Source organism: Colossoma macropomum, unplaced genomic scaffold (assembly GCF_904425465.1).
Source record: "Colossoma macropomum unplaced genomic scaffold, Colossoma_macropomum, whole genome shotgun sequence".
Classification (NCBI taxonomy): Eukaryota; Metazoa; Chordata; class Actinopteri; order Characiformes; family Serrasalmidae; genus Colossoma; species Colossoma macropomum.
Genome location: NW_023494795.1, coordinates 36,720,652 through 36,743,164, shown reverse-complemented (window position 1 = coordinate 36,743,164; position 22,513 = coordinate 36,720,652). Strand labels below are relative to the sequence as shown.

At 38.8% G+C, this 22,513-nt stretch overlaps 1 protein-coding gene across 1 annotated transcript in view; it reads left to right on the top strand.

Moving 5' to 3' along the window:
• The window catches only part of rock2b (rho-associated, coiled-coil containing protein kinase 2b), a 61,796-nt gene that overhangs the window by 25,874 nt on the left and 13,409 nt on the right, over positions 1–22,513 (top strand). The window contains 18 exon segments of the mRNA XM_036582338.1: positions 897–990; positions 5,591–5,679; positions 5,827–5,875; positions 7,350–7,485; positions 8,618–8,709; positions 9,133–9,379; positions 10,883–10,893; positions 10,895–10,990; positions 11,930–12,089; positions 12,409–12,569; positions 13,299–13,483; positions 13,901–13,970; positions 14,988–15,091; positions 16,397–16,583; positions 17,155–17,248; positions 19,182–19,276; positions 19,665–19,853; positions 20,817–20,985. Coding sequence (XP_036438231.1) covers positions 897–990; positions 5,591–5,679; positions 5,827–5,875; positions 7,350–7,485; positions 8,618–8,709; positions 9,133–9,379; positions 10,883–10,893; positions 10,895–10,990; positions 11,930–12,089; positions 12,409–12,569; positions 13,299–13,483; positions 13,901–13,970; positions 14,988–15,091; positions 16,397–16,583; positions 17,155–17,248; positions 19,182–19,276; positions 19,665–19,853; positions 20,817–20,985 — 2,228 coding nt within the window.

Below are 22,513 nucleotides of genomic sequence, written 5' to 3'. Positions count from 1 at the left end.
TAGTATTGATAGCTCCGCTGTTAAGGTAGTTACTCAAAAAAAGTAATTCATTACAAGCTACTAATTACTAACACAATGAGTACTTAACTTATTACTGCTTAGAAAATTATATCACTTTATAAGCAGATAACTTATTATTTCTTAAAACCAGCTATATTATCTGCAATTATAGTGGAATAATACCACTTAATAAAATGGCTTTAGTAGGAAATGTCCAAAAAAGAGTTGAATAATCTTGGAACATTGTTACAACAATCTCAAAATAAGAAATATTAGATATATCAACATGTTTAAGATGAACCTTGTCTAATTTAAAAATGTGCATCAAGTGTGCACCCATTCCTGTCTTTTGCCTAGAGCCCCTGAATCACTAAATCCACCACAATATGTTATTGAAACAATACACGACATAAAAAAATGTGATTTCTAGACATGAAAACATTTCAAATTACCCCAGTCATCTGGTGATACCATGGAATGGCTCTAATCATAAGAATAATAATTACAGGCTGTAAAAGATATTGCTTCTTGAAATTAAATGTTTTAAGGTATAGACTAAGAAAGAAATGTGGAAGCATAAAGAAACTGACCAGAAAGAAAGTTCTGGAACTTTTGGAGTTAGCATATTCTACACACTGTGGCACTGTGTAATTCTGTCCAGGTGGTTTTGTTCTCTCTCTTAGCAGGGGCCCACAGAGTTACACTGAGCTTCTGTATAAAGTAAAGTGATAGAGTTGGGAGTCAGGAAAGGAACTGTTTGTGTTAAAGGAAGTGGTTACAGTAGCCATGGCTGTGTACTGCATTCATTCCCTTAACTCTTGTCCTTTCCTGCCCCACTTCTTCTCTCTTTCCTCCCTGTCTCACTCTTTCTTTCTTTCTCTGTCTGAATTTTTCAGGTTGATGAGCTACAGAGAGAGCTCTGCAGAAGACGAATCGGAAATCAGTGTTGATGGTTGCTCGGAAAAGGAGCGTCGCTTAGATAACTCTGAAGTGAGCACATGTCTGAGTGTATATGCATGCACACCGCACGTCAAAATTTTAAAGACAACAGTGGTTCAAAATGTTTGTGGTACAAATCGAGCATATTTTCTTCGTCAGTTTTCAAAAACTTATTTTAACATGCATATTAACCATGTCTGTGATACTTATTACATATTATTATTATGTTCCATAGTTGTAAGCTTTCACAATTATGTATTTATATCTCTCGGTCGAACAGGTTGAGTTGGGCGGAAATAAAATAAAGCAGGAAACACATTTATTGAAACACTTCATGGATCTTACAGAAACAGCAGAAGTTCTACCTTCTGACTGGTCCTGTAACAACTTTAGAGGGCAGCGTTTAGAAATGTTTGTTTATTTGAGCTTGAGCTGTGTCTGTATTTAGTTGGGAAACACTAAGAATCGATAGCTAACAAAGCAGACAGCTAATCAGCAAAAACTTGGAAACTGTAGGCTTGTACTTTAGTAGCTGCACAAAAAATGAACAAGAAAAGATATGTTATGTGGAAGTTATTTATATGGCAGTCTGGGCCGGCTCTAGCCTTTATTGGGCTCAAAGCATGACTTTTTTGGGCCCCTCTCATCTTGCTAGCTGATGTATTGTTAAATTAGTGGCTAAGTAATAACAACGCCTACCAAAAGCTTTCTAATTGTGCACATTTATGACTGGCTAATTGTGTATTGCTGATGAGTGGATGCTCATTTGAGGTTTTAATAACTTACAGTTTAAATTACAGATGACCTTCTCAGCATTCTCAATGCTCATGTCTCACAGTATTTCTTGCTTACCTAGCTCACATTATGTTTCCTGGTGGCAGTGGCAACAGCATTGCTTTTTTGCCATTATAAATGCAAACACTTACACTACCATTTCTCTACAGCCAAATTGGCCAATTTTTATGAGACTTTTTTTTAACCTGAAGTTCACATTTGTGTGACGAACGTGTGAAACACACTAGCACATTTCCAGTACTAATGTTTTCCCTGTCTGTGTGGGTTTCCTTCTGCAGTCCAAAGACATGTAGTCAGGCGAATTGGAGATGCTAAATTACCCCTAGGTGTGAATGTGTGTGTGATTGTATGTGTCTGTGTATCTGCCCTGCAATGGACTGGCCACCTGTCCAGGGTGTTTCCAATGATCGCTGGGATAGGCTCCAGCATCCCCCGCAACCCAGAAGAAAAGTGGCTTAGATGGTGTGTGTGTGTTCATCAGTACTCAAACCTTTAAACCACCTTTGGGCCGAAAGAGGTTCAGTAACTTTTAACAAAATGAAAACTGTCAAATCATTATTTAGGCAAAACCTATGAAGTTCTTGGAAAGTAACAGTGAATAACATTTCTCAGAAAAAAGGCATAGTGTCCCAAAACTTGGTAATGTGAGTCTCTCTCTGCTGTGGGCAAAATATCTAATTGTGATTTTTCTGACTAGTATTGTGACTGATTTAAATTGTGATTGTTTTCTATAAGGTCCAGGCCTGTTATTTTGGCCAAGAAGATAAGCATATCCTCTTTTTCTGGCTTGAGGCTGAAAGAGCTGAATATTGTGTGCCAGACTGTAAATGTGTTGTCATGTAATTGTCTGGCAGCTTCTAAATAGCCTAACTCATCTACAGGCAGTTTACAAACACTGTGATATTAGATTAACCGTTTGGTTTTCGGATGTATTTGGTGTATTCTATTTTCTGTATGACAGAGAACAGGCCTTACTCGTGCCTTTACATAGACCCTAGACTGGTTATCAGAGAACACTCTGTAATAAAGCTTCTACTCATAGATCACTCTGTGTGGGAGACACCAAATGAACGCTGTTTTGAGCAGCATTGCAAAGATAGCTTTAATGAAAATCTCTCTGCAGTGGAATTTCCAAAAATGCCGTGTGTGTAACCAGCATGGGTTCATCTAGCTAAGCGATCCAGCAGCAAGCCTTCAAGAGATTTTTTATAGGACTTAGTGTGGGTGCTCTTTTGAAAACCAATGAAATAAACAACTGTTTTTTTACCCTTAAAATAGCTTATTTCATCCAAAGTCATATTATTCAGTATGTACATGGACCACAAGGCAAAACGACTTAGTTATTCTTAGCAGTAGCAGCAGTAGCGAGAGGAACTGTAGCTCAGAGGAGCTAACAGTTGATCACAGGAGAGTGGATGCTGTTCTCTGCCAGGTACAGTTGGCAATTCCACAGAAATATGCTGATAATCAATAATGTTAGTGTAAAATACCAGTTTATCCTGACACGATACTTTCTCATAGTATAGTAAGCGGTAGTTTTACAATCGGCCACAGATTGTAAAACTCAATCAAATTGATTTTGGGTGATTTAAACATTCAAAACAGGCCGTCGATGGCTTTAAGATCCACAGAAGTACAGCCCTGTTTCCAAAAAAGTAGGGACGCTGTGCGGTATATAAAAAAAAGAAAGAAAGCAATTATGTGCATGTCATGTAAACCCTATATTTAATTGAAAATGGTACAAAGACAACATATCAAATGTTGAAACTGATAAATTTTATTTATTTTTTTTTAAATATATGAATGCAACGTGTTCCAAAAAAGTTGGGACGGGGGCATGTTTACCACTGTGTTGCATCACCTCCTCTTTTAACAACACTCTGTAAGCGTTTGGGAACTGAGGAGAACAATTGCTGTAGTATTGAATGTGAAACTTTTCCTGTTCTTGCTTGATATAGGATTTCAGCTGTTCAACAGTTTGGGGTCTCCTTTGTCACATTTTTCTTTTCACAATACACAAAATGTTTTAAGTGGGTGACAGGTCTGGACTGCAGGCAAGCCAGTTTAGCACCTAGACTCTTATATTACAGAACCATTGTTGTAATATGAGCAGAATGTGGTTTGGCATCATCTTCCTGAAATAAACAAGGCTTTCCTTGAAAAAGTCGTTGTCTGAATGGCAGAATATGTTGCTCCAAAACATGTATATATCGTTCAGCATCAATGGTGACTTCACAGATGTGCATGTCACCCATGCCATGTGCACTAATGCACCCCTATACCATCACGAATGCTGGCTTTTGAACTATGCGCTGATAACAAGCTGAATGGTCTTTAGCCCAGAGGACACAGTGTCCATGATTTCAAAAAAAAATATCAAATTTTGATTCGTCAAACCGCAGGACACTTTTTCACATTGCCTCAGTTCATCTTAAATGAGCTCAGGCCCAGAGAAGGTAGCAGCATTCCTGGATCCTGTTTATATATGTTTTATTCTTTGCATGATTTTTAACTTGCATTTGTGGATGCAGCGATGAACTTTGTTCACAGACAGTGGTTTTCAGAAATGTTCCTGAGCCCATGCAGTGTTTTCCACTACAGAATTGTGTCAGTTTATAATGCAGAACTGCCAGAGTTCCCGAAGATCACGACCAGCCATTATTGGTTGTTGGCCTTGTCCCTTGCTTACAGAGATTTCTCCAGATTCTCTAAATCTTTTAATGATATTATGTGCCGTAGATGATGAAATCCTCAAGTTCTTTGCTATTTTATGATGGGAAACGTTATTCTTGAATTGTTGCACTATTTGGCCGCACAGTCTTTCACAAAGTGGTGAACACCTCCTCATCTTTACTTCTGAAAGACTCAACCTCTCTGGGATGATCTTTTTATACCTAATCATGTAACTGACTTGTTTCCAATTAACCACCAGGTGTTTTTTTGAAAGTATTACATAACTTTACCAGTCTTTTGTTGCCCCGTCTCAGCTTTTTTGAAACATGTTGCTGGCATCAAATTCAAAATGGGCATATATGTTTAAAAAAAAAACTAAAATTTATCAGATTCAATATTTGTTTTTGTACTATTTTCATTGGGGTTGTAATATCTGTCTCAGGATCTGTTTTCTTTTAACTTGTTTTCTTTTAAAATGTATTGTCATGGCATGTCCTGAATCAGCCCTGATATGCTGTCTGGCTTTAGAACATTCTGTAGCAGCACAAGGTATGTCTTCCTTTATTTCCCACCCATTGTCATTCTTGTTAAACTGATAAAGCCGTGCTGTAGTCTTCCATGGAATGGCTTCCGTCATGAAACATGAATGCAGCTTAAAAGATTTTTACATTGTGATTATATCAGTTCTTAAAACAAAAAACAATGCATAGCTAAAGTAGCTGTGGCCTTTAGTCTACTTTACATTAAGTCTACGTAGTTCAAGGTTAAACTTCAGCTGTTTTGTTACTGTTAACATGCGAGTTATTAAACCTATAGCCAAAATTAACAAACCAAACAAAATTAACTAAACCACACCAACAACTATTGAACCCTACAAAAAACTTCCAAATCATGCCAAAAACCAAACCATATCAAGAACTTCCAAACCTCACCAAAAACTAAAAAACCATACCAAAAACTACTAAACCACACCAACAACTACCAAAGTATACCATCAACTACTAAACAAGATTAAAACCTACCAAACAATACAAGCAACTACCAATCCAGACCTAAAACCCACCAAACTATACCCAAAACTACCAAAACATTCCTCTGCATTTTCAGAAGTATGTAGTATAATGTAGTTGAGCTACGTAAACTTACAGTGAATGCATATATATTTTCTGTACTCTTTCTTTAGTCTAATGATCTGCAGAAGAAGCTGGGTAAGTTGGAAGAAAAGTTCAAACATGAGATGCAAGCCAAGGATGAACTGGAAAGCAAATGCAGGTACAGCTGCACATACACAGTCACATTCAGTTTGTGCAGAACTATTTCATTGAGAATGCATTGTGTGCATAATTCCCCCAGTTATTTTCTGACATATTCACAACAAACTGTTAAAATGACTCATTTTTACCGTTTCTATCTCACCAGAACTGCAAATGATCGACTAGACAAACTGTCCAAGGAGCTCGAAGAGGAGGTAAGAGACTCCACAGATCCTTTTTACATGGCCATTTCCTGACCTGTCTTTATTATTAAGAATTAATCAAGATATTTTTGCTGTTGTCATTGAAGTGGAGAAAGTGTAATTTTTCAAGATATGGGCCCTTTAAAATATGTACTCAGGGTCTTCTTGGAATAATGGCTCATGCTAGCTCTATTTTGAGCTATTTTGTAACGAGAAATACTGAACCTGTGATATCGGCTGTGAGTTTTTTCACTCTCATGGTGTTATTTTAACATTTGTACAAATGTTTAACAAAGCTACAACTCTGTACTGGTGTTTACTGTTAGATTCAGAAGCACTTCATTGACTAATAGAAGAAGCATGCCAGGAATTTGCTTTGGCATTGTAGTGCCAGCAAGGACATGTTTGAATAGAACTTATATTCATTCATAATTCAGAGAACAGATAAGCTGGTGAAACATTCAGCCCATTGTTGGCACAGTGCTCCACTCAGTTATAGTTATTAAGTAGCATCATACTGGCTAGGTGGTGCGACAACAGTGGAAACCCCCTCGATATTCTGGTTCTTAGTGTTTCTTACAACCAGGAAATGTCAGGTGAGTGAGGAATGTCTGCTTTGAACTGAGGAATGTTTGTATGCTCACAATAGCTTGCTACAAGGAAGTTCTAAGTCATTCTAGAGAATGTTGCCAAATATTGCCATACCAAATCTCTTTTTCTTTTTTTTTCTTTTTTTTTGGAATGGACCAATAAAAATGGCCCCTGCCAAGTTCCCATTTTGGAGATAATAGACTTTGTGATGACAGTGATGATGTGAATGTTATGAACATGATGTAGCAGATGTTCATACTGTTGTATGCAAATGTTTGAGCACCCCTGGCAAAGTGACGTTTTGTTGATTTTGTGAAAATAAGTTGACACTTCTTCTACATCTACAGAGAACACACTTTTGCACGTTTTAATGCACAGTTATTGTATATTTGCTGAAATTAACATATTGGGAAAAATACACCAGAAAGTGTTGCCTGTGTTTATACTGTATGTTTAAAAAAAAAGACATTGTGGACTAATAAGTGCAGAAAAATGCCGTATTTGAGTTTGTTCTCTGTAGAGGACGTGTTAACTTTAAACTTAAATTTCCCTTTAATGCCAAAGTCAGTGAAAGAGGGTTGGGCTGGTTTATGCTTAATATTTTCTGTATGGTACTGCATAAATCTTATTAAGCAGCTTTCAGAGGTTTTTATCCCCTGATGTTGGATTCAACACTGATCTCAGTTTGGAAATTGAAAGCCCATTTTCCTTTCAACAGAGCCATTTGGCTACAGCACTGTTTCCACTGGCCGTTCCAATCTTTTTTTAAGATTTGACAGTGTGTAGTTTGTTGAGAATGTAATTAAATCTCTGTTGCCAAAAGTGTAGTAAGACACTTACAATGTATGAATTCCCACTGAACAACACTGTGCTCTCTCTCTCTCTCTCCGAGTAGATGAGTGCGAGGCACAGGGCGGAGGACTCTTTGAGGAAGCTGGAGAGAGAGAAAGCTCTGCTGCAGCACCAGAACACAGAGAGCCTGAGAAAGGCTGATCTGGAGACAGAGCGAAAGCGAGGCTTAGAGAATGAAGGTGAGAACATTTACTGATTGTGTATGTTTTTTTGACATACTAAATACAGACTAATCTGTAAGATGTATACTGTATATAGGGCTGCACGATATGGTTGCTGCTGGATTTCACAGTGCTGATATTACAAGTGATGAGTTATGAGTAAAATTGTAGGCCTCTGACTGGTTGTGCTAGAAGAACAGGTTTTTTTTTGGCTGACTAACCTCTATCTCTTTTAACATTATGATAGCGCCACTCAGCATTGTGCAAAATAAAAAGAAATGAAATACTAACTGCTACTTACATCAGTACTGCAAAAATATTTTTTGTGCACTGAAATGCTGAGAAACAGTCAGCACTACCTGAACAGCCTTTTCTTATGTATATCTTCATATCTGATATAAGCACATATAAATTAACAAATATGTATTATCCTTTAAAAACTCCTTATGATGATGCAGGTTTGTTGTGACAGTAGCCAGCACTGCTTCACACACTTAGCACACAGTACTAGCTGTGAGAATAATCATAACGGTTGATGCATTTTTACATGCTTGTAGTTCAGGATGGAGTAGTTTTGAGTTTGCACTTGTGTTTTGTAATTGGCCATTTAGCAGAATGGCTAAGTTACTCTTCATGTGGAAGAGCACTCATTTAAGTGCTAATGTTCTTCCAATCTAATTACATCACTCTGGTGCTGAACTTGTGAGGTAATATGATCCATTCTGTTGTTGCAGCTCTTAATGATGTGTTTAGCTCAGAAAACAATAAAAATATGATTTACTGTGCAGCCCTACACTGTTCTTATCTTAATATTGTAAGATTGTGCAGAATATTAATTCACTGTTATACTAATGAAAAGTGATATCTATGTTGGATTATTTGAGTATACTCAACTAGCATCTGTAAACTAAATTTTAGAGTTAGCGTTAAGTATACAACTGGGACACACTGCACACCAGACAAGTTTTGAACTTTGACTCAACTCTTTGACTTCTTTATTGCTTTATATGACCAGTAAATCACATGCTTGTTTTGAATGATCAGCTAACAGCCATTAAAGTTACCATGCCAATCCGGTGCACTCCACATTCCCCGCTTATATTTTCATACATCCAAAACCTATTAATGTTGTGACTGCTGTGTTGTGCAGTGAGCAGTCTGAAAGAGCAGCTAGCTGAGCTGAAGAAGAAGAGCTACAACTCTCAGATCTCCACTGAGAAGAACATCCACCTAGAGAGACAGGTCAGTGCCTGCTGCAACATTTCAGAGCCTCAGGAATAAATGCACTCTATTAAGCTTTATTTCAGCTGAATTCATTTTACTTGAAGAGGTAATATATTTTAAGTGATTACTGATGAGATTGAAATGGATTTGTGAATTGTTGAACCTACAGCACCTTCAGTGGTAGCAGTCCTGTTTGTATCAAGCTGACATTAATGTAATAACAAAGCCTGGCATTTTACCTGGTAAAGCTAATTCAGCATGCATAATGCTTTATTTGAACTCACATTGAGTTCCACCTTCAGTACAAACAGTGCAATGTTTAATACATGATGTAAGACACACATGGGGACTTAAAAAGCAGCTGATAAAACATTAACTGAACTTATTGCTCTTCCTCACCATCTCTCTCTTCTCTTTCCTTCACTCCTTCTCTCTGTGCAGTTGGAGGAGGTGAGTGCTAAGCTGCAGGTGGAAGTGAAGGAATCTGAGCGTCTGAAGAAAGCTCAGGGTGAGGCTGTGAAGCAGGCCCAGCAGCAGGAGCTCTCTCTGAGGGAGCTGCAAGAGCGGCTAACCCAGCTGGAGAGCAGCAAGCTGGGGCTGGAACAGGAAAAGCTCAGCCTACAGGACGCCCTGGAGACCGAGAAGAGGGAGCGCAGCCACAGCTCCGAAATCATCACCGACCTGCAGGGTGAGTGAAGGAGGATGTGAGTGATGGAGAGAGTGAGGGAAGGAGCGAATAAGACATAAACACAAAGAGAGTTGGCTGAGTAAAGGAGGGAGGGAGTGAGTATGTGAACAAGGGAGGGAGCGAGGGAGGACTCGAGTGAGCAGAAGAGAGAGAATAAAGAAGGGAAAGAGTGAGTAAGAGGAGGAATGTGGGGGGAGTGTGTGAATGAGTGAAGGAGATAATGACTGAGTGAGTGAGAGAGGGCAAGAATGAGAAAGGGAAGGAAGGAGTGAATAAGACAAGGAGAGTGAGGGAATGAGTGAGTCAGGCAGTGAGTGAAAGAGGAAGTAAAGGAGTTGAGAATGAGTGAAGGAGGCAGTGACCGAGTGAGGGAGTGAGTGAATGAGATTGAGTGAAGGAGGCAATGACCGAGTGAGGGAGTGAGTGTGGGAAAGAACGAGGGAGGAAAGGAAATAATTAATAAGACAAAGAAAGTGAGGGAATGAGAAATGGAAAGCAAGAGGAAGGCAGCGAAGGAATGAGATAGGGAGTGAGCAGGAAAGAGGGAAGTAAGCAAGTGTGAGGGAAAAAGTGGAAGATAAAGGTAGGAAGTATGTATGTAAAGCAGACAGTGTACTTTAAACGGCAATCAGGCTGCCGTAAGTGCACTTAAAAAGAATTCTACGAACATCTCGGCACAGCTAGATGCATGCTCCATGCGTTCTACCAATCACAGTTAGGGGGAGGTCTCAGAACAAACAATGCAGTGATTAGGACCAATCACAGTCAGGGGGAGGTCTCAGCATGAACAACAAAATGGTTAGGACCAATCACAGGGAGAGCTCTCAGAACAAACAACACAGTTATTAGGACCAATCACAGTCAGGGGGAGGTCTCAGAATAAACAGTGTAGTGGTTAGGACCAATCACAGTCAGGGGGAGGTCTCAGCATGAACAACACAGTGATCAAGACCAGTCACAGTCAGGGGGAGGTCTTTTGGACTAGTCCTGAAATGCATTTTCCTTTCCATGGAGAATTCCCCTCAGAATGCTTTGCAGTCCAGGACTCTGGCTAATTCCTCTCTGAGAAACTGACCGTCTGAGTGTATACCTGCCTGGAGTTCTTAGAATGTTATTAGAAATAGTTTTTAAACTCCTCTAATGATCACTAATCTCTCTGGCCTGATAGGTGTGTGTAAAAGCAGAGTGTGTATAAGGTTGGCTCTAGTGCTGAGTGTATTGCCTCCTCCTTCTCTGAGACACACACTGGACCCTTGTCTCTCCAGACTGTGTGCTGCTGTTGTGTTTGGGTGGAGTTTCTCCTGTGGAGAGTAAACACTGGCTCAGTGGTATTTTCAGCCCACAGTCCAGAGGCAGGTGGCTGACGTCATGTGTCAGACCTGAGAGAACATTCCCCCATTGGTCTTCTCTGTGTCCTACACACCTCTGAGGCCATTGGTGGGTTAGATTTACTCACTTTCTCTTCTCTCTCTCTCTCTCTCTCTCTCTCTCTCTCTCTCTCAGCTCGTGTCTCTGGGTCTGGAGGATGAGTTGAAGCAGATGAAAAGTTCTCTTTCTAAGGCTGAGGGAGAGAAGAGACAGCTACAGGAAGAACTGACAGACCTGGAGAAGGTACGTCCATCTGTGTTTGTGTATCTGTGTGTGCAGTGAGTGAATCAGGATGCATTGTGTGTATGTGAACAGTATATGTGTGTTTTTCATACCTTTTCTGGACGAAAACATGCTAAGTAGAGCTAACATAGCTTGTCAGGTCTAAAATTTTTCTTTACACACACTTTTTCATTGTTTAAAACTGAAAGACCATTAAAACATTTCTTTCTGGTTGCTTCGATTAAGTGTTGATGTAGCTGGAATGAAAGAATGGCTCTATATCCTCTCATAACTGTTTGCTGTGTTGGCGTTTGCAGCGGTCCGGTGGGCAAAGTGGGACAGCAACTTCAGCCCTCATTAAATGGGCCGCTGCCTGCTCCGCTCCACCCAGCATCTCTAAACTGTTAGGGCTACAACAGTGTACAGCTGACAGAGAGCTGTCAGAAGGGCAGAGCTAGTAAAGGTTCCACCATTGTATACGTTACACACAGTGAGCGCAAGTTGCATCGTGTCTTAGTAAACGCCACGTGGGATATCGCGCCAAAGAGTGATAAAATAGAGATGTACTTTCTGTATCCACAAGTGACCACAAGTGTCCTCAGTAACAACAGCTACAACAGATTGTAGTGACATTTTTATTTTAAGTATAGATATGCTATGCAATAACATACCTAAGACCTGGTTTAAGTCCAGATAACATTCCATTTAAACAGGTTTCTCTGCTCTTGCTGCTCTGTAAAATAGGTCCTGCATAGGTAAATGGAGCGCACCTCTTGTGTCGTGCCATATGTCACAAGCATATCACGGCATCTTCAGGAATTTGCGCATAACTGAGGTTGATGGAAACACTGTTTTTGTTTTACCAACTTAATGTTTGCAAATTGTTTGAATGGAAACCCTGCTCTCTCTCTCTCTTTCTCTCTCTCTCTCCCTATCTTTCTCTCCCCTGTCTGTCTGTAGGTGAGGAGTCAGCAGGAAATAGACCTTTCCTTCAAGCTCAAATCTGTCCAGCAGCGTTTGGAGCAGGAAGAGGAGGAACATAAAGCCACTAAAGCTCGTCTTGCTGACCACAGCAAACTCAACCAGTCCATCGAGGAGGCCAAGTCTGAAGTGCTGAGAGGTGAGAAGCCTCCAAATGCTGTAAAGATGCTTCCTCTCAATGAAATAAATAAACATCTTCGGTTTAGCGTCGAGCATTGCCTCGTATTTCAAAGCGGCTTTATTTACACTGCCCATCAAGAGTTTGGGAACTGACACATGGATGAATATAAAAGGTCCAAAATTATTTCAGATAAAATCTTTCAGTTGCTTAAATTACAATGAAAGATTTTTTTTTCCTCATAGAGAAATCTATGAAATCTGTTTAAGTAAACAAATGTATATGCTACAACAATAGCAGTGTACAAATGTCATGTGTATGCCTGTGTGTGTGTGTGCAGACATGGAGCGTAAGCTACAAGAGGAGCGCCTGGCTAAGCAGCAGCTAGAGGGTAAACTGATGCAGATGGAGAAACATCACTCAGTTTTAGACTGCGACTACAAACAGGCCCAGAATGAGCTGCAGGAGCTGCGCTCACACAAAAACAAACTCACTGAGGAGGTCTGTCTCTCTCTCTGTCTGTCTTTTTTTGTTAAGTTTGTCTGAAGCAGGAGCCTGCATTTGTCTTTTTGCACTCTACATGTTGGCTGTGTTTAGTTTATTCCTAGAGAACTCATCATAGAGAAATACTATACTGTAGCAGCGATGCATGTGTATTTACATATTTTTGCTGTGCGTGATGTGGAAGTGTTTTGTTTGAACAAGACTTCAGACTACCGGGTGATGTTGCAAGATGTTTTCATCTGGGAGAGAGTTGTTATGACTTGAATGATATTTTTCTTTCAATGGAGAATCTCCTGTCAGAATGCTGTATTTCCTTCTCTATAATTTTACACACCCACATGTGATTTTCTCACACTGCCTGGCATCATACTTCCTCTCAGAGAACATGGACAAAATGTCTGTCGATGTTTGTTTTCAATATGGTACATTGTAGCTGTTCTATCACCTGTTATCAAAAATTTGTACCATTATTTGTAACTTTTTTAAAGATTTAGCAGAATCAATATATCCAACAGAATTAGTTACCTACCCTTTAGCGTTCAATTCAAAAACTTTCCTCAACTTGAATGATAAAATTATCTATTCAAATAGTTTTGGATAGTTATTGGAAATTTAAAACAGTTTTTGTCAGTTATCAGTTAATATGTTCATCATTTACATCCTTATTTGCATTAGAATTAGAGAGTGTAACATATACTCAGCAAACTCTTGTGTGTTTGATTGTAGGTGGATGTGCTGACTGTGCGTGTGGAGCAGGAGACTCAACGCAGGAATCTGTCTCAGGCTGATCTGAAAGCTCAGAGACAGGAGGTCAGCACACTGCGCTCCTCAGAAAAACAACTCAAACAAGAGCTGAACCACCTACTGGAGCTCAAACTCAGCCTGGAGAAACACAACCAGGAGCTGCGCAGGTGTGTATGTGTGTGTACTGGACCTTGTTCTTGATTAATGTGTTCGCTTATGTTGTGTAAAGCAGCATCTGAGCTGGATTAGTTTTACCAGAGGAGGTTCTGTGATATACCCAAACTTCTCATGGATATGCCACTTTCAATAACAATAACAATAACAATACATCACATAGTCGATTAGCAGATTTTATTATTCCATTCATGTGAGGTGGACTGGAACATGACTGCTACTACAGAGGGAGCTCTATGTTCCCCCAGGTACAAAGCCATTGTCTGAGCTGAACAATAATACACATTGCAAGTTTGTACTGTGTTTAAATCATGGCTCTCGTCAGGTAAAACTAATCTGGTGTAATTGGGCTTAAAGGCCCAATTGAAAAAAAAAGGTAAAGATGTAAGTTTTTTTTTATGTCCAATCAGGGAGAGAGAAGATTCTGAACTCCATCTAAAGGAGTTAAAGGACCAGCTGGAGGCGGAGCAGTATTTCACAGTATGTCACATTTCTGTGGCCTTTGTGTGTGTGTGTGTGTGTGTGTGTGTGTTAAGGGTGTTCCACAAAGTAATATCCGACCAGTGTTGGGATGTAACAAAATATATGAATATATAAATAAGTATTTAGAATATATGTTCAGAATACAGAAATTAAGTATCTGTATTCAGTCCAAGTTACATTTTGTAAAGGCAGCGTTCAGAATACAGATACTTTTTTCATTTTAGAAGATAACTTTGTGAATACTTACTTACATTAAAAAAAGTATACCATTTTTAAAAGAAACACCATCAGCACTCATTTATTAACTATTTTAAAATTAGCATGATGTGTAAAGTCAAACTATAAAGAAGAACACAAAAACAGCTAGTTCCTGCTAAAAAACCTACGTAAACTGATAATGGGATGATCAATTATTAATCTCAGTGTTACTGAGCTCTTCTAAAGCCTGAGAAGACTGATAAGGTGATGAGCCAGTTATTAATCTCAGCATTATTTAACACTTTTGAGGGATAATGGAGCTCATTAGTCTCCTCAGTAGTGGACATGCTCACAAGTGATAAGCTTGGCATTGGGGTTGTACTGGACTCATGCATGCATTTCATGACAGTGGAATTGTGGGAACAGCAGTGAATGGGAGCCCAAATAATGTTGAGGATTGTGTAACTTTATTTGAGTTAAGGTAACTTTTTAAGTTAATTTTTCATGAAACTTATTACATGATGAAAATGTCCAAGCAGTAACAGCAAGGAACAGTGTAAATTGAATAAAACATTACAATAGCAGTTTTTCTCATGTGCCTCATCAGTATGTATTCTAAATGTATTATAGCATTTTCTGAATACTGTTTTATGTACTGTAATAGAAAATTTAAGCCTGAAGTGAAGATTTCCCTGTCGGAAATCTTCCTAACCTCCTGTCCTTTTGGACAGGCTTGACTTTGGGCTTAAGTTAATCTAAGAAAATCCTAATTAGTAAAATATCACACAGGTGGGTAAAATGTTTTTGTGCTTGCAGAACCTGTATAAGACCCAGATTCGTGAGCTGAAGGAGGAATGTGATGAAAAAATGAAACTGTACCAGGACGCACAGCAGAGACTGGAGGATCTACAGGAAGAGAGGTGTGTATGTGTGTGTATGTGAGCAGACCAGTGCTCTCTCAATGTTTTCCTTTTTCTGGAATAGAAGCCCCCTGGAGTTTAATGCCATGCCTAAATCTAAAACATCTGGCTCTAATATACAAATGCCACTAATAGACCTAATTAGCTGGATCAGTTTGTTCTGTTCTCTCAGAAGGGCTAGAGGGTTAGGCAGTGCCAGTACACACAAGGCACAGGATTGCACAATTGTCTAGAACTGATGTTTTACCAGACATTTAAATCTTATAAGTTCTAAAATCTATTTTAACAATGTGAAGTCATCTAAAAATGTCTTTTTTCGGTTGGTTGTTACAGTTAGAAGTAGCATTACATTCTAAGGTAATTCAGCAACCAAACATATACAGCTGTTAGTGGCCCTGTGGTCAGAAAGTGACCACTGATGAAGGGCTACAGGGTGACAGAAATTATAAAAAAGCCAAACACACTGAAAAGACAATGCAATTGTTGTGCAGTCTCGAAAAGTGTATCATGGGTATGTCCAGGGTATATAAGGTTTGATTTTTAATCTGTTGGAATCAAGTAGGTGTTAATAATTACCATGTGAGTACATTTTGTGGTGGAAATAGTACTGTTTTTCCTTCATTAAGATATTAAAAACCATTTGAATTTGATTTTTTAAACTGTACAGCAACCCTGAAGCACAAATTTTCACTCACTACGAGCCGTTCCAGACTACATAATCTATATTTTAGATTCATAGCTGCAGACAATCCTTAGAGTTACTATGTGAATAATAAGCCTACTTAAGTATCTCCCTCCAAATTTTTATCAGCTTACTGCGGTTTAAACTTACAACCATTGTAAGTAGTCTTTAGCTGTTTAGTTAAACTGTGTCTGCTGGAGCAAGTGATTGAGCGTATGCTGCAGCTTTGGGTACTTGTCATCAGAAATGTACTGAAAGTGCCATCTAGTGCCACTCATTGTTCATTACACGTCACATTTTAAAGGTTTGCAATGTATTATTGCAATGTTTCCCACTAGTGCTCCTAAAGTACCTCTGCTGTGCATGTTGGGTGCCTGATCCAGCTTATAACTACCCTTCCTGAGTTGAAGTAGGTGTGCTAGAGAGGGAAAAATGTGCAGAGTAAAATGTGTAGAAGAGGGGTACTATAGGACCAGGGTTGGGAACCACTGCATTAACGAGTATACTCTAGTGGGCAGTGATACAAAAGTTGTCCAGTCAGTTGCTAGCACATGATCACATACTGAAATATGTGTATTTGTGTGTGTGTGTGTGTGTGTGTGTGTGTGTGTGTGTGTGTTTAGGGACTCCCTGGCCGCTCAGCTGGAGGCGAGTCTAACAAAGGCGGATTCGGAGCAGCTGGCACGCTCCATCGCTGAGGAGCAGTACTCAGACCTGGAGAAGGAAAAAATCATGAAAGAGCTGGAGATCAAAGATATGATAGCAAGACACCGGCAGGAGCTCAGCGACAAGGACAATACTATCAGCTCGGTGAGAGAGAGAGAGAGAGAGAGAGAGAAAGAGAGAGAGAGAGAAATCAGCTCATCAGGTTGACATATCTGCACCTAAGAGTGTATCATGCTGAGGTTTTTAAACACTCTGCACCCTCAATTACATTAGACACATGTTGGTACACTACGGGTACAGAGATTATAGCTCAGGGGTGTCCACTTCAGGCCCTTAAAAGCCAGAGTCCAGCACATTTTGGTAATTTTCCTGGTCAAACTTACTTACTAAACCTGGTCTTTAACTGAATCAGGTGGGGTTGAGCATGAAAATCACCAAAATGTGCTGGACTAAAGCCCTACAGGACTGGAGTTGTCATTGTCCACTCTGTTATAGTTCATTCTTTTCCATAGACAGTTTGTGTTAGCTGTTCCCTAGCCTTTTATCAGTGATCAGTTTGTGACCACAGAGGTGCTCTTAGTTACAAACATATGGTCGGTGTACATGATAAAATGTACACCGACCATATAGATGAATGTAGGTAGAGTGTAGCTGGAACTAATGTTTTAGGACCCAACTTTTTTTTTCTCGTTTTCTGTGCTCTTTGTATGATCAGCTAGAGGAGTCCAACCGCACGCTAACTGTGGATGTAGCCAATCTGGCCAATGAGAAAGAGGAGCTCAATAATCAGCTCAAAGAGCTTCAGCAGCGTAAGTGCACCGTTTTCTCCTAATGTTCTGTTTTAGTTAGCTAACCTTTTTGACTGATCTTTTTTGGGCATGCATTTAAAAACCAAAAGTACAATTTTATAATGGGTTCTCTGTTTAATGGGAAGCCAATGCAAAAATTCTAAAGCTGGAGTGATATGTAAGCATTAACGTATGTGCAGTGCAATTCTGACCATACCGAACTCTGTATTCTCCTAAGTGGAGGACTTGCAATATTTATTAACTGCTAAAAAGATTGGTTTACAAGTAGAAGGAGTAGTAGTGTCAAATGACTAAAAGGGTCCACAGAAAAGCATTTGTGTATAACTATATAAAACGTATTATAATTTATCAAATATTGCCCAAAAGAAGCATAAAAATAAGAAACAGTATATGGCCTAATATAGATCCCAGGGGGACACCTGAGCACTAAAAGGTGAAGAATGTCCACCTAAGCTTACATATTCCTTACACTCAGTCATATAGGACTTGACCTAGTCTAGTACAATGCCAGAAATCCCTATGGCCTGTGTATATGAAGGTCAGCTGCTGAACTGCAAATAAGTCTGTAGCTGTCTGGCAACAGCCTTTAGCTAAGAAAGGCAAGTTGGAGATTGGCCTGTAGTTTAGTAAACCAGGGGTAAAGATCATGTTTCCTCAGCAGAGGTTTCAAGAAGGTATTTTAAAAAGTCTGTTAATGATATCGGTAATGACTGGGCACATTGCTTTAAACAAGCTTACAGTAATGTAGTTTATAGGGCATCTAGAGTGGAGGTAAAAGGCTCCAATTTAAAAACAGTTCTGGACTCTACAGACTTATTAACTGCAGCAAAACCACTAAATGAAGAATTATGGGCTGTAACAGGAACAATGTCCCAAGGAGAAAAAGAAGTGTTCAGTAACATTAGTCATGTTTCGCCAAACGTTATCTATCTTTGTTTAAAATAAATCAAGAAAACAATGATGGACGTCAATCGAATTAGCCATTTTGGGTTCATCTGAGTAAAAAGCTAATTGTGGAAAATAAATGTCTGGTAGTATATCTATTTCTCTCAATTAGCACAGAACAATATTTGGATCTTGCTTCTCCCTGTCAGAGAATAACTGTGCTGATGTTCTCTATAAGCCAATTGAAGGACTAGGGAAGTCTTCCTCCATTTGCGTTCAAGCCTGCGGCCCTCTGCTTTTAAAACCCTTAGCTGGGAAGTGAACCATGCAAGTGAGGGAAAGGGTACGAATTTTCTCAGGGGATAGCTCATAGAAGATGTTATGTAAAACTTGATTGTTTGATTCAACAGACTCATCAAGTGTGAAAGCATTAAAGGGGGAAGGGGGCAGACAGGGCCACAGACAGTTTTCAGAGCAGCTGAAAGATGGTTCACATCAGTATTTCTAGTGTTACGAAAAGTTACAGTGCAGCTTTTCTGCTTTTCTTGTAGGAAACCAAGCATTTTATACAATTTTTTTATTCTGCTGTTGGGTTGCATGTGCAGTACCATTCAGAAGTTTAGACACCTGATTTAATGTATATTTTTCATAAGCTTAAAGGCATTTTGAGCTAAAAGTTTTTGCTTAAAAGCTTGGAACCGATTCTAAGACAATTTGAGAAGGTGAAGTTTACAATTTCCAAGAAATAAAATGTCCCCTGTTCAAGTGTTCAGCATGTGTGGAAGTTCAAGCCTATTGGAAAAGCTTCTCAGGTAGCTCCTCATTAAGCTGCTACAGAGAATACCAAAAGTCTATAAAGCTGCATTAAGTAGTGAAAGGAGGGAGTATTTTAAAGAATCTCACATATAAGTTCCTGAAACTAAGAACACAAGAAAACATTTTTAATAAATAGACAGGTCTAAAGCAGTGACCAATCTACTGGTACTGTATGTTGAGTGAGTGTAGATGAAAATTAGACTGATGTTTAGTGTTTGTTTGTTGAATGCAGAGTTGCTAAAGACTAAAGAAGACGAGAAGCAGCTGAGCCTTATAAGGATGTCCTTTGAGAAGCAGCTTCAGTCAGAGAGAACACTGAAGATCCAGGTGGGTGTTGTTTTGTATGTAAACACATAAAATAGCAGGTATTTCTTTGTTTAACACCCTTTGACACAATGGATTTAAAGCCCCAGAGAACCTTCTTTTCTGTCCATGTAGGTTAACCCTTGAATGTCCAGGGTCCACCGGTGGGCCCAAAGTTTCATTATTTATTTATAGTATATTTAATTATTTCTGTCTTGTTTTTTTCAGTCTTCACTGGTTTAATATACCACTCAATTTCAGTATTATATAAACATTTTTTACGTTTTACACTGTGTTCCCTGGGACGTGTAAGTTTACTTTCGGAACTTAAAATGGTTGTGCTTTCTTTCCAGTCGTATTACAGCTGTGGATTGTTGGTTTTAGGTGTGTAATGTTTTTTTCCTGTTTTTAGGCCGTTAATAAGCTGGCTGAGATCATGAACAAGAAGGAATCGGCGCCCAGTGGCCGCCGTGGCGACGACATCGAGCTGCGCAGGAGGGAGAAGGAAAACAGGAAGTTGCAGCTGGAGCTGCGCTCCGAGAAAGAGAAACTCAACAGCACCATCATCAAATACCAGAAAGAGATCAACGAGATGCAGGCTGTGAGTGAGCATGCCACCTCTGATACAAGCAGAATACAACCTAAGCACGACTTAAATACAACCAAAACACCTTACACAACCATTCAATATTTTATAATCACTTCATATTAATAACTGTTATTCAGTAATAACCTTATTCAATATACACTGTAGACTGAAATGTTGTAAACTGCAAAACTTAAACCAACAGTTTCACAATTGAAAGCAAGTTGAGGACAATAAGAATTTCTTAAATTTTTTACATCATGAAAACACAGCAAAAACTTTAATTATCTATTTATTTGTCACAAAATTACTATAAATAGCTATTTGATCAGTGAGATTTGGTCACTGCTTTTTAAAAAAGAGGCGTATTAATTTTATCGTAGGTTGGTTATTGATGCAATACAGCTTTATTTATGTGCAATTATTATGGAATCTATGGAGTTCTGTTTTTTTGAAATGTCTTTTTTACTGCGTCTACAAATGGTTTGAAACTAATAGAATATTAACATCATGTTACAGTCATTTTATGCTTGTACAGTCATATGCAAACATTTGAACACCCTGCCATATCATTTTCTAATTGAAAATACATCCTCCAAAAGGAAAAAATTTTATTGGCATTTGTTGGCAAATTTTAGTGCACAATTTCTAATTAGTTGCTGAGTTTAACATATTGGAAAAAATATAATCTAAAATGTGTTGTAACTTTTGCACAGGCCATGTTTTTTTTTTTTCCTCAATATTTTAAATTCAGCATATAAACAGCAATTCTGCATTAAAACGTGACCAGGGACACCAGAACTTTTGCATATGATGTTATCTGCAACAACACTATCTTTATATTAATATATATATAAATAATGTTTTTTATTTACATCAAATGAGTTCTTTTAGAATCTTCTAATTTCAATTCCAATGAATTCCTACTAATCCCGACTGCTTTCTGGCTGTGTATGTCCATTTTTGTCTCTTGTGTAGTCGATAATGGAGGACTCTCAGGTGCGTTTAGAACTGCAGATGGCTCTGGACAGCAAGGACAGTGATATAGAGCGTCTGCGCAGTCAGCTGACCTCTCTCAGCATCCACTCTCTGGACACCACCAGCATCAGCAGTACAGGCAACGAGCTGGACAATGAGCTTTACCCAGGTACCACTGCTGCATCTCATGCATACATTAGACTGCGGCACCAAAAAAACACACACATATACAGTTGTGTGCAAAAGCTATGAAAATAATTTAACACATCCTCTACAGAGAACACACTTCTGCACTTTTGTTGAATTTATCATATTGCAAAGAATATGACACATTCTATGTTGTATATTTTATCTTAAACTCAGCAAATAAATAAAAATTATGCACTAAAATTAGCAGAAAATGCCATATTTAAGTTTGTTGCCTGTAGAGGATGTGTTACCTTAGAAAATCAACAAAACAGGGGGTGTTCAAACTTTTGCATATGACTGTATACAAAAATGCGGCAACCCACCATTCCCACCTGCATTTTTTTCTTCTTTACCTCTATTTTTATGTTCATCTATCTTTTTCTTCAGTTATCCTCTTTCTTTCATTCCAGATTTCTCATCTTACTCATAATCATTTTTCTCTTGCACATGTCTGTCCACTGAATCACTGCTTTTAATGTAAGTCTTTTATTCTTTTCCTTTTTAACTGTCACTCTCCACTCTCCACTCCCCCCCCCCGACCCCACCCCCCATGGTGGCACTGTAGTACGCATCACACATTCACAAACCTCGGAGTCCATGTCGTTCACATACCAGCGAAGCTCCAAGTCGGTTAGTATCGACACTCGGCCGTGCCGTATCACCCCCCTCTTCCCCTCCGACTCTGAGGAAGAGGAAGAGGACGAGGAAGTGCAGCGGCCTCGACTGGCCCTTACCTACGAGCGGCCTGCTGACTGCGAGGCTGCAGGTGACCCTGCATGGAGACCGAGATAGGCACACACACACATACACAACCATTAGTGTATGCCTCCATGTACAGTCAAAGCGTTGGACTCATCTATTCCTTTACTTTGTTTTCCACATTTTAAAGTAGAAGGATATATGTTGAGTAGCAGGGTGCTATGAAATAACACAAGTGGAATGATTCAATGACCAGAAGAGTATTGAATCAAAATGTATATTTTAAATTCTTCAAAATAGCCCCCCCCCACCTTGTCACTGCAAAAAATCATTCCTTGACAAGTGAAATTATTTTAAATCTAGTCAAAATGTTATTTGAGATTGATGTAAGCATTTTATAAGATTAAGTAATTTATTTCTACTTGTTTTAAGTAATTTTATATAGTGAAAGTGTCTTGTTCCACTGACAGATAATCAGACTTGTTTCAAGCATTATTTCTTTAAAAAAAGCAAAATTATCTGCATTAATTATTGAAAAAGCTTATCTGCATTATTTCTTGAACAAGTTGAAATTATTCGCATTAAGACACTTTCACTAGACAAAATGACTTAAAAATGAATGAAAAATATATGAGTAATATATAACCGTAAATAAGTGAAATAATCTTATAAGAATCTTAAAACAATCAATGAAGTAGCAAGGATTTAAGTCTTTAGGTTAAAATGTTTTTAAGATTACATAAAGCATACATTTAATCGCGTGAGTCCAAACTTTTGACTGACTGACTATGCGCTCACTAACACTGGAC